This window comes from Macaca thibetana, chromosome 14 (assembly GCF_024542745.1).
Source record: "Macaca thibetana thibetana isolate TM-01 chromosome 14, ASM2454274v1, whole genome shotgun sequence".
In the NCBI taxonomy this organism is placed as follows: Eukaryota; Metazoa; Chordata; class Mammalia; order Primates; family Cercopithecidae; genus Macaca; species Macaca thibetana.
In genome coordinates this window covers 7,981,479-8,000,257 of record NC_065591.1, presented here as the reverse complement: position 1 = coordinate 8,000,257, position 18,779 = coordinate 7,981,479, and the positions used below count along the sequence as shown (strand labels likewise).

At 53.3% G+C, this 18,779-nt stretch overlaps 1 protein-coding gene and 1 long non-coding RNA gene across 2 annotated transcripts; one reads left to right on the top strand and one right to left on the bottom strand.

Annotated features, from left to right (window-relative positions):
* The first annotated feature begins 261 nt into the window (after positions 1-261).
* On the top strand, positions 262-9,815 carry LOC126935440 (uncharacterized). Its single transcript, XR_007719245.1, has 3 exons — positions 262-626; positions 6,733-6,830; positions 9,337-9,815. It is a non-coding gene; the product is annotated as an uncharacterized LOC126935440 (long non-coding RNA).
* SLC29A2 (solute carrier family 29 member 2) lies at positions 8,585-17,587 on the bottom strand. Its single transcript, XM_050756710.1, has 12 exons — positions 17,293-17,587; positions 16,963-17,044; positions 15,383-15,546; positions 15,090-15,229; positions 14,567-14,701; positions 13,815-13,912; positions 13,507-13,591; positions 12,510-12,643; positions 12,203-12,308; positions 12,013-12,098; positions 10,282-10,481; positions 8,585-9,615 (listed from the first exon to the last, which is right to left on the bottom strand). Exons 1-12 carry the CDS (start codon positions 17,319-17,321, stop codon positions 9,504-9,506), a joined length of 1,371 nt encoding a protein of 456 aa, XP_050612667.1. The 5' UTR covers positions 17,322-17,587; the 3' UTR covers positions 8,585-9,503.
* Positions 17,588-18,779: the final 1,192 nt, after the last annotated feature.

Sequence of the window (18,779 nt, the reverse complement as noted above, 5' to 3'; positions counted from 1 at the left end):
GAGTAGATGAAATGGTGAAACCACGGATCCTTGTCTTGTTCCTGATCTTTGGGGGAAGGCTTTAGGTCTTTCGCCATTAAGTATAATGTTATTTGTGGATTTTTCATAAATGCCCTTTATCAAGTTGAGGAAGTTTCCATCTATTCCTTGTTTATTCAGCATTTTTATCTTGAACGTGTGTTGGACTTTGACACATGCTTTTTATCTTGAACGAGTGTTGGACTTTGACACATGCTTTTTATCTTGAAAGCGTGTTGGATTTTGTCACGTTTTTGTTCATAAGTTGAGGTGATCATGTTGTGTTTCCCCTTCATTCTGTTAATGTGGTGTATTACATTGATTGATTTTCTTTTTCTTTTTTTGAGACAGTCTTGCTCTGTTGCCCAGGCTGGAGTGCAGTGGAGCAAGCTTGGCTCACGGCAAACTCTGCTTCCTGGGTTCAAGTAATTCTTGTGCCTCAGCCTCCGGAGTAGCTGGGATTACAGGCGTGCATCACCACAACCAGCTAATTTTTTTTTTTGTATTTTCAGTAGAGACAGATTTCACCACGTTGACTAGGCTGATCTCGAACTCCTGACCTCAAGTGATCCACCTGCTTCAGCCTCCCAAAGTGCTGGGATTACAGGGTGAGCCGCAGTGCCACATTGATTGATTTTCGTATGTTAAACAATCTTGCATTTCTGGAATAATTCCTACTTGGTCATGGTGTGTAATTCTGATAATATATTGCTGGGTTAGGTTTGCTAGTGCTTTGTGGAGGATTCTTGCATCTATATTCATATAAGATATGGTCTGTAGTTTTCTTGGAATGGTCTGTATGTTACTTTGGCCTCAGGTCACATAGAATGAGTTGTAAAGTGTTTTTCTTCTACTTTATGGAAGAGTTTGAGGGTTGTTGTAAATTTCTTTTTTCTTTTTATTTCGCACACTACCCTCATGTAGGAATTGTTGTTAATTCTTTTTGTTTTGTTTGCGACAGAGTCTTGCTCTGTCACCCAGGCTGGAGTGCAGTGGCATGATCTCAGCTCACTGCAACCTCTGCCTCCTGGGTTCCAGAGATTCTCCTGTCTCAGCCTCCAGAGTAGCTGGGATTATAGGTGTGCACCACCACGCCCCGCTAATTTTTGTATTTTTACTAGAAACTGGGTTTCACCATGTTGGCCAGGCTGGTCTCAAACTCTTGATCTCAGGTGATCTGCGCTTGTCAGCCTCCCAAAGTGCTGGGATTACGGGCGTGAGCCACCACGCCTGGCCGGATTGATGTTAATTCTTCAAGTGACTGGTAGAATTCACTTGTGAAGCCATCTGGTCCTGGGATTTTCTTTGTTGGGAGGTTTTTGATTACAGATTAAATCTGGTTACTTGTTATAGGTCTGTTCAGATTTCCTGTTTCTTCTTGCATCCATTTTGGTAGTTTGTGTGTTTCCAGGAATTTGTCCATTTCATCTGACTTGTTAGCATACAATTATTCATAGTATTCTCTTATAGTCCTTTTTACTTCTGGGTAAAGGCATACCTCACTTCTTTTTTTTTTTTTTTTTTTTTTTTGAGACGAAGTCTCGCTCTGTTGCCCAGGCTGGAGTGCAGTGGTGCGATCTCAACTCACTGCAAGCTCTGCCTCCCGAGTTCACGCCATTCTCCTGCCTCAGCCTCCTGTGTAGCTGGGACTACAGGCACCCGCCACCACACCCAGCTATTTTTTTTTTTGTATTTTTAGTAGTTTTCACCGTGTTAGCCAGTATGGTCTCGATCTCCTGACCTCGTGATACGCCCGCCTCCGCCTCCCAAAGTGTTGGGATTACAGGCGTGAGCCACCACACCCGGCCAGGCATACCTCGCTTTATTGCACTTTGGGTTATTGCATGTCACAGATAATTGCATATTTTTTTTACAGATTGAAGGTTTGTGGCAAGCCTGTGTTGAGCAAGTCTGTTGGTGCCATTTTTCCAACACCATGTGCTCACTTCCTGTCTTGGTGCCACATTTTGGTAATTCATCCAATAGTTCAAGCTCTTTCATTATTATTATATCTGTTATGGTGTCCTGTGATCAGTGATCTTTGATGTTACTATTAAAATTGTTTTGGGGCACTGCACCCATATAAGACAGTGAACTTAGTAAGTGGGCTGGGTGCAGTGGCTCAGGCCTGTAATCCCAGCACTTTAGGAGGTGGAGGTGGGTGGATCACAAGGTCAGGAGTTCGAGACCAGTCTGGCCAACATAGTGAAACCCTGTCTCTACTAAAAATACAAAAAATTAGCCAGGTATGGTGGTGTGTGCCTTTAAATCCCAGGTACTCGGGAGGCTGAGGCAGAAGAATCTTGTGAACCCGGGAAGTGGAGGTTGTAGTGAGCAGAGATCACACTACTGTACTCTAGCCTGGGCGACAGTGTGAGACTCCGTCTCAAAAAAAAAAAAAAAATCAGGCCGGGCGCGGTGGCTCATGCCTGTAATCCCAGCACTTTGGGAGGCCGAGGTGGGCGGATCAACAAGGTCAGGATAGAGAGACCATCCTGGCTAACACAGTGAAACCCTGACTCTACTAAAAAATTAGGCCGGGCGCGGTGGCTCACGCCTGTAATCCCAGCACTTTGGGAGGCCGAGGCGGGCGGATCACAAGGTCAGGAGATCGAGACCACGGTGAAACCCCGTCTCTACTAAAAATACAAAAAATTAGCCGGGCGCGGTGGCGGGCGCCTGTAGTCCCAGCTACTCAGGAGGCTGAGGCAGGAGAATGGCGTAAACCCAGGAGGCGGAGCTTGCAATGAGCCGAGATCGCGCCACTGCACTCCAGCCTGGGCGACAGAGCGAGACTCCGTCTCAAAAAACAAAACAAAACAAACAAACAAACAAAAAATTAGCTGGGGGTGGTGGCGGGGGCCTGTAGTCCCAGCTACTCGGGAGGCTGAGGCAGGAGAATGGCGTGAACCCGGGAGGCGGAGCTTGCCGTTAGCCAAGATCACACCACTGCACTCCAGCCTGGGTGACAGAGCGAGACTCCGTCTCAAAAAAAAAAAAAAGAAAAATTAAGTGCTGGGATTACAGGCATGAGCCACGGCGCCCAGCCCCAGTCGAATTACATTTTTAAAAAATCCATTCTTCGGCCATGCACGGTGATTTATACCTATAATCCCAGCACTTTGGGAGGCTGAGGAAGGAGGACTGCTTGAGCTCTAGGAGTTTGAGACCAGCCTGGGCAACATAGTGAGATCCTGCCTCTAAAAAAAAAATTTTGTTTTAAATCCATTCTGATAATCTTGCCTTTTAATTGGAGAGTTGAGTCAATTCCATTTAAAGTAATTACTGAGGCCAGGCACAGTGGCTCACACCTGTAATCCCAGCACTTTGGGAAGCCAAGACGGGCAGATCACTTGAGGCCAGGAGTTCAAGACCAGCCTGACCAGCATGGTGAAACCCCGTCACTAATAAAAATACAAAAATTAGCCGGGTGTGGTGGTGCACACTTGTCCCAGCTACTCGGGAAGCTGGAGCAGAGGAATTTGCTTGAACCCAGAAAGCAGAGGTTGCAGTGGGCCAAGATCACACCACTGTACTCCAGCCTGAGCAACAGAGTGAGACTCTGTTTATAAAAAGTAAAAATAAAAAAAAGTAATTACTGATAAGGAAAGACTTACTTGTGCCATTTTGCTATTTGTTTTCTACATCTCGTATCTTTTCGTTCCTCATTTCCTCCATTAATGCCTGCCTTTTTTTAAAAGATAGGATCTTGTTATGTTGCCCAGACTGAAGTGCAGTAGTGCAGTCACAACTCGCTGCAGGCTTGAACTCCTGGCCTCAAATGATTCTCCTGACTCAGCCTTCCAAGCACCTAAGACTACAGGCATGTACCATCATGTGCCCTGCTATTTTATTTTTATTTTTGTAGAGACGGAGTCTTGCTATGTTGCCCAGGCTGGTCTCAAACTCCTGGCCTCAAGAGACCCTCCTGCCTTGGCCTCCCAAAGTGCTGGGATTACAGGTGTGAGCCACCACGCCTGGACTTCTTGAATCTTTTCTGAGCATGCATCTTGCCCTGCATGCATATGGCTTTCTAAATTCCCTGATATTTAAGGGAGCTTTTCAGTTCCCCAAAGAATCTCTCCCCAGCTTTTCCTTACAACCTTTCAGCTTGTCTGTTGTTCATGTAAACTGTAATCTTTGCTCTGGACAGCAGGGGTTTGTTAATTCGCCTTTCAGTGTTTTGGAGAACTGTCCTCTAAGTAGAAGCTTTTCCATCCTGAGAGATTTCGGAGTTAGGCAAAACAAAAGCGAATGTCTGGCATCAGACATCAGACATGCCTAAAGAACTGGCATCAGTTCTTTAGGTAGTCCCCAGACAGGTCGGAACTGATAGATACAATCCTTTGAGAACAAAGTCTGCTTTGCTCCCTTGAGAACCAAAGGCTAGGGTCCCACATTGGGAATGTCATCTTCACACCACCACTAACCCAGAAGGGAAATGGAGCAAGGGCAGGTAAAACACTGCAAAACTCTCATTATTTTTAAGTTGCCACTTTCTTGATTCAGCACTTGCTTGGGGTTGTTGTAAATGTTTGATTATTTTCCAGAGTTCCAACAAAGGTGGTTCCAACAGTCGCTCATTTTTTGTTTTTTGTTTTTTTTTTTCCAAAGGCACAGGCCCTTGGAGCTGTCTGTTTTACTACTTTTGCTTACATTCTATTAATATTGAGCTCCATGGAACCTCAGTTTATTCATCTGTAAAATGGGGTAGTGCCCAGGGCTTCTGCTTCACAAACTCTGGGGCTGCAATGGAAAGGGAGTCCAGGCCAGGTGCAGTGGCTCACGCCTGTAATTCCAACACTTTGGGAGGCCAAAGCGGGCAGATCACTTGAGGTCAGGAGTTCAAGACCAGCCTGACCAACATGGTGAAACCCCGTCTGTACTAAAAATATGATAAAATTAGCCAGGCATCATGGCACTTATCTGTAATCCCAGTTACTCAGGAGGCTGAGACAGGAGAATAACTTGAACCCAGGAGGCGGAGGTGGCAGTGAGCTGAGATTGTGCCTCTGCGCTCAAGCCTGGGTGATGGAGCAAGACTCTATCTCAACAAAAAAAAAAAAAAAAAAAAAAAAAAAAAAAGGGGGCATCCAGCCAGGTGACCTCAGTCAACAGTAGTTTGTTCAAGATACCTTGAGAAGAAAGAAAGAGCAAGAAGAACAAGGATGTCATCTGGCTCCATCTAGGATATCATGATGACTCTAGTGACCACAAAGCAATGCCCCTTTCTATTATGTTGATGACCCTGCCTGTGACCTTGACCCTGCCTATGACCTATTCCTTCTAATGTGCCAGTAACCTCGAGACAACCCCCACTCATATTGTGGCTTCATTCTCCCAAGAGAGATGATCTGATTGGTTCTTCTCTTCAGGGAACCTGGACCAGACCACCTCATAGGCTGCTGGCCAGTCAGTAGGTGGCTGCCATGGCTCAGACCCCGGCCCTGGTCCAGTCAGCCCTGGCCAGAGATGTCATTTCCATACAAAGCAGGGTGTGAGGGTTAGGTAGGGAGGCCTCTGGGGCCACTCAAAAGGGGCCAAACTCTGACAACACGTGGCATTTTGAGGCAGGTGGAAAAGCAGATCACAAATGTCAAATGCTTTTCATGTAGTGGAATTATTTTTATTTTTTATTTTTTATTTTTGAGATGGTCTTGCTCTGTCACCCAGGCTGGTGTGCAGTGGCAGAATCCTGGCTGACTGCAGCCTCCGCCTCCTGGGTTCCAGTGATTCTCCTGCCTCAGCCTCCCGGGTAGCTGGGATTACAGGCGCCCATCACCGCTCCTGGCTAATTTTTGTATTTTTTTTTTTAATGAAAAATCATTTAATCTCTTTTCCTAAAGAAAGGATCCAGGCAGATACTTTATACCACATCTATATTCATTCCACATACATAAAAGCCACACTGTATTATATTACCCTGTTTTTATAGGGCTTGAGTACTTCCTTGGCTTCACCACAAAGGGGCGTGGGTCCTTTGTGAATAAGGTCAGCACGGGCAGAGTTGTCTCAGACGCAGAGCAATTTCTCAGGAAGAGTCCAAAGGTGGATCTGGCAAGTTGCATGCTATTTCCTTGAAACCAGAGCATCTTAATTCTGATCCAGATGATTTCTCCCCTTTGAAATAATTGCAAACAAGATTAAAACTGTATTCAGGAACAATTCCAGCTGGCTTTTGGCTTCCTCTGATGTATACTCCTGAGCTTCACGCCGCCAACGTCTCTGCTTCCGCCCTGCGCCCCTCTGCTTCCGCCCTGTGCCCTGTATTTTTAAAATATAGACCAGGTTTCACCATGTTAGCCAGGGTGGTCTCAAACTCCTGACCTCAAGTGATCCGCCCGCCTTGGCCTCTCAAGGTGCTGGGATTACAGGCGTGAGCCACCATGCCTGGCCTCACGTAGTAGAATTCCAACCACCAGTCTCCTCTTCCATAAAAGGGTCAGCAACTTGAGGGTAAAGATATCTCTCCACTGAGCCCAGCTCAGTGCCCTGTGCAGTGCAAGTGTTTGCTGATGGAAAATGGCTGCGTCTGCGGGAATCCGGGCCTGTTGGCAGAGCTGTGACAGGGTGGGGAGGCAGCAGTAGCTGGGGACTAGGCGCTGTCGGCAGAGCTGTGACAGGGTGGGGAGGCAGCAGTAGCTGGGGACTAGGCGTCAGGTGAGGGGCAGGCAGGTGTAGCCAACCAGTCCAAGAATGTTTCCAACATCAAAGCCCCTGCATCCTGAGCTGATAAACTTGTGCTGGGTCTACTGGGAAGGAGGATGGGAAGACGGAATCCCAGGTTGTGACATCATAAGGACACCTGAGGGGTAAGTGTCCTCTTTTTGGGCCCCACCCTCCACTGGGCTTGCTCTGGGTGACGGGTGGCCCTAGTGGGTTTCCTGGGACTGTCTGTCCTGTGAGGTGGGCAGGTGGGTGTCTGCCTTCTTGGTCCCAGGTGGATCTGGCAGGTCTGGGGAGCTTTTGTTTTGTTTTGAGATGGAGTTTCACTCCTATTGCCCGGGCTGGAGCACAATGGTGCGATCTCGGCTCACTGCAACCTCTGCCTCCTGGGTTCAAGTGATTCTCCTGCTTCAATCTCCCAAGTACTGGGATTACAGGCATGTGCCACCACACCTGGCTAATTTTGTATTTTTAGTAGAGATGGGATTTCTCCATGTTGGTCAGGCTGGTCTCGAACTCCCGACCTCAGGTGATCTGCCCGCCTCGGCCTCCCAAAGTGCTGGGATTACATGAGCCACCGTGCCCGGCTTCTAGGGAGCTTTTAGGTACAATGGACAACAGTTGTCCTCTCCTCTGAAGGTAGAGAAGGAGAAGGGGACCCAGCAAGTATTGGGGTCCTGCCCCCAACAGTCCCAGTCAAACAGCACAGCTAGGCCTAGTGGTCTTGCGAGAGACTCCTAGGACTCCAATAACCGTTTCCCTAATATCATCAGAGGTGGTACTCTAGCTCCAACCTCACTCCAGGACTCCAGCTCAGGCAGGTCATAAAGAAAAGGGACAATTTGAACCCAGGACTCTGGGTCAGCATGCATGCACTTGTCCACGAGGTTAGCTGGCCTCCATAGAGGCAGCCTCCCTCATCTCCTGTATCAGTCCTCCTCTGGAAGCCACTGTCTAGGCCCCATCACCTCCCCACTGGACTGCCGGGATCAACTCCTCTGTGGCTTCTCTGCTTCTGCCCTTCCTCCACCTCAGACTAGCAAACTCATATTCATCCCTCAGGGCCCAGCTGGGGAAATACCTCCTCCAGAATGACTGCCTGACTTCTCAGGTGGAATCAGTGGCTCCCTCGACATGCTTCTGCAGGGCCCTCACAAGACGTATCACAAGTTACATTTGGCTTCCCGTGGCCTTAGGAGTGGGGACTGTCTCCTTTGTTTCAGAGTCTCCAGCCTAGGCAGGGCCTGGCCGGGGCAGCTGCCTGTGAACAGTGCTTGAAGGAATGAATCCTTACTCGGGGTCTACCCTGTGGCTTATTTCAGCAACCAAGGTCATATCTTGCCCATCTTCCTCTTTGATGCCAAGAGCCCCTGGCTTCTGAGCAGGTACCCTATGCTGGCTGAGCATCCGATATCTAATAGGTGTTCAGTGAATGTTCACAATGGCAGGTGGGCAGAAAACCGTTGCTTTTCTCTGGGATGGGCAGGGTAGTACAGGTGTGTGGTGAAGCAGACTTTCCTTCATCCTCTGTAGAACTGATGGGGTCGCCAAAGCCCTGCCCACACTGACTGCCTCTCTAAGGCCAGATTTCTGAGAAGAAGCGACCCTGGGGAGGCAGAGGATGCCAGTGAGAGCCCAGGGACTCATGGAGGGGGAGAGCAATAGTTGTCCATCTAACCAGGTGCTCTGCCCAGGAGCTCAGAGTTCCTTGCAGGTCAGTACCCCCCAGCTATCATGTGGTCCAGAGGACCCAGCACAGAGATGACCACCAATCCCTACCCCTCTCGGGGCCTCAGTCATCCCACCTGTCAATGGGGTACAATCTTTCCAACCCCACCCAGTTCACTGAGGCCAATAGAGCCAACAGCACTTCGGAAATAAAGACTTGGTGAACGCATCATACAAATAAATGGGGTTGTTATTAGACCCAAGAGCAGGGTCCGAAGGAGAAACAGCAAAAAGGGGGAGTGAGTGCCCAGGGCTCCTGCCCCGAACCCCTTGAGGAAAACAGAAACAGGTGTTGGGCAGGAAGAACAGCACCTACAGGGAGGAGGGAGATGGGGTTGGATCCCGGCTCTACCACGGACCAGTCACTTTCCCCAGGACTCAGTTTCCTCACCTGTATAATGGGGGAAGCACAATCCTTGCCCAGCTCCTTTCAAGGGCCTCAATTAGGCTTCGGTGAGAGAGTGGGTATGGAAGAGGTTTGCAAACTGTAAAGTGCAGTGCACACATGCAGGCTAGCTGTGGCTCTGGGGCCCAGGCCCAGCTGGGCTCTGTGGAGTGGGGACAGTAAGTGTTGGCAATGAAAACACTGCTTGAGGCTGAGCCTGGCCCTTTGAGCACTCTCAGGTCCTCAACACCTGTTTCTTCTTCCAGGTCCCCCCAACTTCCCTGGCACCTTTTACCCTGGGTCGCTGAGGCCTGGGAGGACGAGGAGCTCCTGCCCTGGGCTGGCCCCACCTCCCACTCTGAACCCTCTGGTTGCCTCTGCTCCTGGTGATGATGAACAAATGCAGACCTGGTGGTGGGGAGCGGCCATGCCCTGCACCCTCTCTTCTCTAGACATCACCCTTTCCATGAGGTCTTGTGCAAGTCACCCCCATTCCTGGGTGAGGGTTAGAATGACCGGTGATGAATTCTTCCCCGCAGCACTCCAAGTGGATGAAGAGCAGCTCCTGCCCCCTGCTGGTAGCCCCAGGCCCAGAGGCCTCCACCCAGCAGAGGCCTAAGCCAAGCTCGCCATTCGCCCTGGGCTGGATCTCAGCTTCAGAAGGAGACGTTGAGAAGAGGCTGCCAAAGAGCCCGGAGGGGCCACTTCAGAGAAGCGCCTTGAAGAGGAAGGAGAGGGAGGCTCCACAGGAAAGTCCCAGGGCCAGGAAGAAGGTCATGAGGGCGCCAGCCACCTCCCTCTCGTGTGGCAGCACCTGCCTAGAACACCCGGGAACAGGAGCTCTTAGAAAACGCTGGGTCCAAACCTAGACCCAGCTCCACCGCCCGCTGCCCATCCAGTCTGGGCTCTGTCACCAAAACTGGCCCCGTCTTTCTGGCCTGTTTCCTGGTCTGTAAATGAGGCTGCTGGATAAGGATGTCTCTCAGGGCCTCTGGGTCCAACATGATGGGATTCCAGATTCTACAGCCTGCCCTTTCCACAGTGCTCCCAACCTGTCTGCCCTGCCAGCTTCATTTTCTCTGGATTCGCCACTCCATTGCCCCTTGAGGAAATAGCCCATGAACCTTGTTTTTCGTCAAAACCTTAGCTCTCCTTCAGCTGAGAATTTTACAGCTAGATGGGCCCTGAGGAATGACAGTTCAACCCATTTTTTTTTTTACAGATGGGGAAACTGAGGCCCATTGAGGCGGCCCCAGAACCAGTGCCTGGGCTACTTTGCTGGGCAGGTACCTCACTAGCCCAGTTCTCCTCTCCCCTGCAGTTAAGGGCTGGCCAGGCAAGGGGCGCCAGCAAGGCCTGCAGACAGCTAAGGTTGGGCTGGCCAGAAGCAAGATGGGCCATCCCTCCCTCGAAGGCAGTCCCTTCCCAAAGACTGAACCCACCTCCCCACTCCCAGTCCCCTACCCCACCCCATTCCCCCGGACCTGGGCGCCAAGCACATGGTGAGGGACACCAGGTAGCCATTAGAAATGGCAAACAGCAGCATGAAGGTGATGAAGTAGGCATCCTGTGGGAAGAGGGTGGGCAGCCGGGACCTCTGGGGCACGTGGCACAGCATGAAGAGGGGCACGAACAGGAACCGCAGGCAGACCAGCAGGGGCAGCAGCCGGCTGTCCTCATCTGGCTGTGGCAGAGGCTGGGGTCAGTGTGGTCCCTGGACCCAGGTCTCTGCTCCAGGGCATCTCAGGACACCCATAGAGTACTTTTTATTTTTTTTCTTTTTTTTAGATGGAGTCTCACTCTGTTGCCCAGGCTGGAGTGCAGTGGCCCTGATCTCAGCTCACTGCAACCTCCACCTCCTGGGTTCAAGAAATCGTCCTGCCTCAGCCTCCTGAGTAGCTGGGACTATAGGCACCCACCGCCACCATGCCCAGATAAGTTTTGTATTTTTAGTAGAGACGGGGGTTTCATCATGTTGGCCAGGCTGGTCTCGAACTTCTGACCTCAAGTGATCCACCCGCCTCGGCCTCCCAAAGTGCTGGGATTACAGGCGTGAGCCACCACACCCAGCCTCATTAAAAATGTGTGTGTGTGTGTGTGTGTGTGTGTGTGTGTGTGTACAGACAAGGTCTCACTGTGTTGCCCAGGCTGGTTTTGAACTCCTGAGCTTCAGCTCAAGCCATCCTCTTGCCTTGGCCTCCGAAAGTGCTCGAATTTTAGGTTTTGTGTTTTTTTTTTTTTTTTGAGACACAGTCTCGCTGTGTCTCCCAGGCTGGAGAGCAGTGGTGCGATCTCGGCTCACTGCAGCTTCTGCCTCCCTGGGATTACAGGCATGTACCACCACGCCTAGTTAATTGTTATCTTTTTAGTAGATACGGGGTTTCACCATGTTGGCCAGGCTGGCCTCGAACTCCTAACCTCGTGATCCACCCACCTCGGCCTCCCAAAGTGCTGGGATTACAGGCGTGAGCTACTGCGTCCGGCCCCAAAGTGCTAGGATTATAGGCATGAGCCACCACGCCTGGCCCACCCATAGGATAGACCCATCTGTCACCCCCTGACCTCCTCTGACCTGACCTACCCTGTGAGCCAGTGAGGGAGGACCCAGCGCTGGGGCCTGGGCCAAGGCCACCCAGCAATCAGGGACCGGCCTGGGGCTCACCTCTACCTCTCCCAGGCTCCAGCTTGTGCTCTCCACAGCATTTACAGTTTACATACTCGGTTCCTCAGAGCATCCCCTGGTGGTTCCCAGAACCCCCTGGGGGCAGATGGGGTTTCTGAGTGGGATCGGAAGCGGTAGATCAGCTCCTGTCCTGACTTGGATGAGACCAGCTCCTCTTTCACCTGCTTTATGTATTGTCTCTTTGGAAGATTTCATTTAAAGACACAGCACCATGGCTAAAACCAACCCCAAACCTAAGGCTCTTGCTCAGTCCCTCACCTGGTGCAGGAACCTCCATGTAACATTCTCTGAGCAGCGAAGCCTGCATGCTGGGGACACAGAGGTCAGCTGGACGTGACTTTTGCTTTCAAGGAGCTCACGGTGCAAGCCCTGGCCTGCACACCTCCAGGGCCCAGGTGCTCCCTGCCGCTTGGCCAATGGTTCCACTGCCAGGCCACTTGGACTACTGGGAAATCACCTCCATGCTCTTTCAAGACCTCGGATCCCAAACTGCTTCCTAAAACATCAGATCACCCAGCCCTGGTGTGCTTACCCACAGGAAGTAAGAGGTCAGGCTCCGTCCCAGCCAGTCCATGATGTTGAAGAGGAGGAAGCAGCAGATGGGGTTGAAGAACTGACCTGGGAGGGAAAGGGCTGCAGCTCATACTGGTCCCCAATTCCCCTCTCCCGTCCTCTCCCCTTTGTACCCCCCACCCTGCTGTCTTCTCCACTCCGACACTCACTCCACTTCCCGGGACTGGTGGAGCTGGTCACCATAGCTGTGATGGCGGGGAAGACGGACAGGGTGACTGTGAAGACCAACACAAGGCACAGCGCTGTCAGCCAGATCTGGGAGCCAGAGGCAGGGGTGTGAGCAGGCAGGGCAGTCCCAGGGCCCCACCCTCTTGCCCAAGCCCCATCTGGGAGCAGGACACTTGGGGTCTGGCCCAGCTGTGTCCCTGACCCACTATGACCCTATGACCTTGGGGGAGACAATGTGAACCCCATTATTCCCCAGGGATGGTGGTTGGGGCTATATCCAAGCCAAACCTTCTGGAAGACAACGAAGACTGAAGGTTTTCCTGACTTCTGGGGCTCATCTGGCTCTGATTCCGGCTCCTTCTCCAGGTCAAGATCCAGTGTCAGAGCTACCTTCTGGGGACTATTGGGAATCCCGTTCTCATCTGGGGGGAGGGGCGAAGGGTCATGCTTGTGACCCAGGTTTCCCGACAGCCAGGCCCAACGAAGGGAGATTCCCAGCAGTTAAAACAAGTGATCCTCAGCTGGGCATGGTAGTTCACGCCAGTAATCCCCACACTTTGGGAGGCTGAGGTGGGCAGATTGCTTGAGCCCAAGAGTTCGAGACCAGCCTGGGCAACATGGTAAATCCCCATTTCTACAAAAATACAAAAATTAGCCGGGCATGGCAGCCTGCACCTATAGTCCCAGCTACTCGGGAGACTGAGGCGGATCACTTGAGCCCAGGAAGTCGAGGCTGCAGTTGAGTTGTGATTGCGCTGCAGTGCAGCCCAGGTGACAGAGTGAGATGCTGCCTCAAAATAACAACAAACCGCACCCCCTGCCCCCCGCCCCCCCAAAAAAAACAAGTGCCCTTCCTCCAGCCCAGGCTGCAGGCGAAGCGAATTCATGATGGAAACATGCATAGCTACCAGGAAGCGCATGCATGGGTCGGGCGATGAGCAAAGCACCTTAGATGGATTATCTCATTATCGTTGCTTTACAAATGACACATTGAGGTTCAGAGGGCTGCAGTGGCTAAGTGGTTTGTCTCAGGCCACACAGCTGAGACGTTGTGAAACCAGTACTCAAATTCAGAGGTCTTTGGATCCAAAGTTTGCATGCATGGAAGCTCTATTGCCTCCTCATTTTATAGAGGTGGAAACTGAGGCCCAAACAACAGCAGGGATGACTTTAATCCTACCAACTTCCCTTCATGATCTTCCGGTTTGCACAAGGCTACTAGGGGTGGGCTCTGGCTGGGAACAGAGGGAACGGCTTCCCAGGGGAGGTGGCTCTCAGGGCTTACCAGACTGGAGGAGCTCAGCTTTGGTCTCCAGCTCCTGAGCTTGGGCCTGGGATGGTTTATTGGCCAGGTAGTAGCGGGCAAACTTCTGCAGAAGGACAGGAAAGTGTTGGGCCTGCCTGGCTTGCCTGAGGTGTCCGGATCCCTGCCCACATCATTGGCCTGGAGGCTGGGGTCCCTCAGTGTCTTCTCTGGGGGTCAGGGCTGAGGCCAGGTCTCCTCCACCTCCCCTGGCCTCTCTCAGGGTCTCAGACTCAGGACTCTATCCAAGATGCTTTAAGGTGGGGCCTCGAGCCCAACAGCAGGCTCACCAGGTGAGGCAGGCTCAGGTAACACATGATGGACATGAGGATGCCCACACAGGGCGTGATAAAGTACCCCAGGGCGGAGGTCTGGGCGTCCACGCCACCTGCGGAGAAACTTCAGCTGCAGAAGAGGCACCTGGTCCCACCAGCTCCCACGGGGCTTCCAACTCTTGTCCCACTTCCCATTGTGGACTTCTCAGACCCACTCCCAGCCTCCCTTCACTGAAAATGGGAATCTTGTACAGGGCCCCAGGGCAGCCCTGCCCTTTTCCCACTTTCCCCTACATGTCATTTTTGTTGAGCACGTACTATGTGCCAGGAGCCTTCTCTTATTGCATGCTCATTATAATCTGAGCAGGGAGCTAGAACGATCACGTAGGTGGGGAAACTAGCACAGAGCGGTGACAAGCCTTGTCCAGTGCCCCTAGCTGGTAAGCGGTGAAGCAGATTCAAATCCAAGACTATCTGAATCCCAAACCCATCCCCTCATCCTTCAACTTCAACCTGCTGCCGCATGCCAGTACTGGCCCCAGGAATCCTGTCCCTGTCCCTGAGTTAACCCAGTCCTCGCTTGGTTATTACTCCTCACTGCAGGGCCCATGAGCCCCACTCCCTAGCCCCAGACCCAATCCCCATTTCCATATCACCCTCTTACCTCCATCTTCACCCAGAACCCAGGTGTCTTGCTCTCACATGCCCTCTCTGTTCCCCAAACCTCAGAGGCCGCCCCAGCCCTCCAGCCACCCAAGTGCACTCACTGGCCATGGACAGGAGCATGGCAAGGGCAGCAAAGATCCCAGCCAGGCCCTGGCCGCTGAGGAAGAGAGTGCTGTAGGTGGAGGGCATGGTGCCCAGCTGCCCGAAGAGGCTGCCCTGTAGGACTGCACTGAAGGCTGTGGAAGACAGGGATGGGGGCTGCTGCTCAACTAGGCAGGACTCAGGGGCTCCCTGGAGGAGGTGTCGGCAGGATGCACAGGGGACTCTGGACAAGGTTGCACAGGTGTGAGCTTCCCTAGGGACTCTGGGCACTCTGGGGCAACACCCGCCATTCAGTCCTTTTCTGAGGTGCAGCCATTGGTTTGTGGGGCTGTCGACCAGGAAGCCTGCTCCTAGGTCACCAGACAAGTGACTCTTCCCCTCCCTCTGGGCCTCAGTTTCTTTACCAGGGATATGAGTGACCATGATGCTGTCTTCCCTTCTCAGATATGCTGGGCCCTTTCAGTAATGAGGCCAGGCTGAAGCCCTGCATGGGCTGGCTGGGGAGGGGGTGAAGGTGCTCACAGTTGATGAAGCAGACGGAGGCCATGGTGATGGAGAAGAAGGGTCCGGGGCTCATGTCCACCTTGACCAACGCTGCCGTCAGGGCAAAGAGCAGCAGTATGGCCAGCAGGCTGCCCAGAATGCGCACCGTCTCCGGGATGCTGCTCAGAAGGGGGCAGAGTGGATCAGTGGGGCCTAGGCCAGAGGGGGCTGGGGAAGGGCTGGGCAGTAGGGCTGGGGGACGGGGGGCATGGGGGAAGGCCTCAATGAAGCTGCGTCGGCAGGGGGCACAGGAGCCAGGGCAGGCCTCTCACCACTGGTACAGGAAGGAGTTGAGAAGGGTGAAGAGCAGCAGGGGCAGCTGGGACAGCAGCGTCACCCAATTGTTGAAGTTGAAGGCATCCTCCGGGCCTGTGTGGTTGGTGCCCAGGATCCTGGTTGTGCTGTTGCTGGCCCTGACCAGTCGCGCCTGGAAGTACTGCCAGGTGGGGAGGTGACGGAGGGTCAGCACCTCTCAGCCTTCCCCCACTGCCTTCCCCCTCACTTGTGATTGCTTTCTACTGTCTGCAGGGACTTGTCTGCCATGTCCTTGTTCTGTCCCCAGCGCCTGGCACACAGTCGGGGTTCCATGAATGTGCACTGAGTTAAATGGCTGAAGTCTGAGACACAGCCCAAGCATTAAGAGCCCCCAGCATAAGCCTTGATCCAGCCTTGGACAGCCCCTTCTCTTCAGCGCCCTGGTTCCAGCCCCCATCCCCACTCGTGCAGCAGCTGCTAGATTCATTCATTCCAGGGGTATTTATTGAGCACCTACTGTCAGCCAGGCTTTGGCCTAGGTGCTGACCAACTGCATTCTCTCTGGAGCACATAGCCTGCCACTCCTCTGCTTAACCTCCTCACTCCTCAACACCCCGCTTCATTCCTACCTACTGCCTGCAGGGCAAAGCCCCAAATAGAACAGCCCTTCAGAATCAGATCCCAGTCTCCCTTTGTGCCCCATCTTCTGCTCCATCCAGCTAAGCTCCAGGCAGCCCTGGCTCTGGATTCTCTCTAAACAGGCTGATCCTCTCTTGCCTGTTTGCCTTGGGCGTGGCTGTCATCTCTGCCTGGCGTGGCTGTCACCTCCACCTGGAATGCCCTACTGAGCACACCCCTCCATATGCACTCTGCCTACCCTACTCCCAATTTACAAATCTCTTCCACGAAGCAGAAGAAACTTTCTCCCTCCCCTGGGGACCCACTGCACTCTGCTGTAAGCCTGGAATGTCGCGCATCATGTTACATTATTAATAGCTCTTTGGCCCCTCTTGCTCTCAAGACCAGGGGCTGATTCATCTCTGGGTTTCCAGGGCCCAGCACAGAGCCAGTACCCAAGAGGCATTTGCAAAGTTGTTGCAGTGAATACAGATGAATAACCCGGTCCCAAAGACAATGCAAACCCCATATTTCTGCCTTCCCTGAAGACACTCCCTGCTGTTTCCTCCTGTGTCCCCAGTGCCTTCGCCACAGTAGGTGCACATTAAACGTTTGTTGAACGAATGAATGCATGAATGAGTAAAATTCATGGTATTCCAAAGAAAATCAAACGTTCGATAACCGACTTTTGGGGTGACTGACTCAGGAATAACGACACATAGAGGAGGTGGGTGGGCAGCGCCTTTGCTCATTCCAGACCCTGTGGGCTGGTGGCCTTGGCCCTCTGAGATGTGGACATTCCTGAAGTTCTGCTTTCCTAGTCATGCGGGAAGCATTGCCCTCTCTGTGGCTCCGAGCTTCAGCCCATAAATGAGCTCAACGAGGGGTCACAGGTGCGCGGTGAGGAAGCGCCCGGTAAACCTCATCCCAAAGGGTGCTGGCTGCGGCCACGAGGCTGCCACGCCGCCAGGAGTCTCACCGGGATGGCGGTGATGAAGAAGTTCCAGGGAAGGAGGGTGCCCAGCCCCAGGATGAAGAAGCTGATCCCGACCAGGTGGTAGCTGTGGGGATCGGTGGGAAGGTCACCCCGAGGACGCACCCGCCTCCGCGGGCCCTCCCGCCTCCCAGGCCGCCCCCTCCGGAGCGGACTACAACCCCCATCACCCCAGCTCTGGCGGCAGAGGGAGTCGGCTGATGGGAATTGTAGTTCGATCCGGTCTTCTCTGCGCCTCGGAGCGCCTCCAGGGAGCGGGTCTGCAACGCCCCCGGTCACTTGGGTCCCGGTCCGCACCCACCCGGGCCCACTCACCTGTCCCGCGGGGCGTCTCCTCGCGCCATGGCCGTCGCAGCGGATGCGCCTGGGGTGAAACGCACAGAGAAGCCCCACCAGCACCTGCGCTGGGGCCGAGGGCCGCAGCACCGGTGGGGCGGGGGGCGGGTCTCCCCAGATCCCGGTGCAGGGCTGCAGGAGCGGCACAGGTAGCCTCCGGCGGATTTCGGCGGGTCTCGCGCTCCGCAGGCTGGGACCTGGGCTCCGCCCCCGGGGCGGGGACAGAGGGTCGCGCCACCCGTCTTTCCTTCCCGCACCCGCCGCAGGGACTCTAGACTCCGGCTCGGGCCCCGCCCCACCTCGGAGCCTCCGGAACCCGCCCACTCACGGCACAACCCCTCCCCGCAGACCCCAGTCCTCTCCGCGGGCGCCGGAGTGGAAGGCGGGGGTAGGGGCTGGGGGTAACCTCACCTCCACCCCTCGCTGAGAGCTCTGTAGGGGCAGCACTGGCGCGGGGCTCTTCCCGCTTCGTCAACTCCGAGGTGATGCCAGAGCCGCTCCAGCGACCCCTAAAGCTGGAGCCCACCGGGGCGCCCCCTAACTAGGGAGCCGCTGCGGAGCCCCCACCCAGAGCGTAACCCAAGCCGGGCCCGGACGGGGGAACCGGAGCCGCCGCCGGTCGCCCGCGATCCTGGCAGGCTTCGCCGCGCTGGGTCCCCGTGAGTGCCTGGAAAAAACAGCATTACTTTCAACTCCCCACACTTTTTATGTTTAAAAAAACAAAACAAAACAAAACAAAACTTTCAAAAGACTATAAATCATTAATTTGCTCCTACTCATAATCTACGAATAGGTGTGGGTTCTCTGCAATCCCCGGGCGTATCGGGGACGCTGGAGAAGTGAGAGGCCCCGAAACACAAACTATTTTCTTTTTCTTTTTTTTGAGACAGAGTGTCGCTCTGTCGCCCAGGCGGAAGTGCAGTGGCCTGGTCTTGGCTCACTGCAACCTCCCCCTCCCAGGCAGGTTCAAGCGATTCTGGTGCCTCAGCCTCCGGAGTAGCTGGGACTACAGGCGCATGCCACCACCTCCGACTAATTTTTGTATTTTTAGTAGAGACAGGCCTTCACCATCTCTACTAAAGAGGTGGCCAGTCTAGTCTCGAACTCGTCTTTTGACCAGGCTGGTCTCTGACTCGTGACCTCAGGTGATCCGCCCGCCTCGGCCTCCCAAAGTGTTGGGATTACAGGCATGAGCCACCACGCCCGGCCAGAAACTATTTTCTCAAGCAATGACATTTTATAGCCATTCCCGGGTTGCTTATGTTTTTCCTCCAGCCGACTGTGAGTCTGTAGGGGCATAGGCTGTGCTTGTCTGGTCCATTGGTTTACTGGCAGCATTTGGGCCGTTGAGTGATAAATGGGTTGCAGTAAAATGCAGGTGATTTTAGGGAGAAAAGGGACAGCATTAAATTACACCGAAAGAGAAAGTTATTCTTTCCATTTTCTTTCAAGCCTCTGGATATGTC

Bases quoted from the DNA above. Each gene is read 5' to 3' on its own strand.
- SLC29A2 (XM_050756710.1), bottom strand. From the start codon at position 17,321: ATGGCGCGAGGAGACGCCCCGCGGGACAG. The intron at 15,230-15,382 runs GTGAGAGGCCTG...CCTTCTGAGCAG, and splicing joins AACTCCTTCCTGTACCAGTG to CATCCCGGAGACGGTGCGCA. The intron at 9,616-10,281 runs GTCCGGGGGAAT...CGGGTGTTCTAG, and splicing joins ACCATGTGCTTGGCGCCCAG to GCAGGTGCTGCCACACGAGA.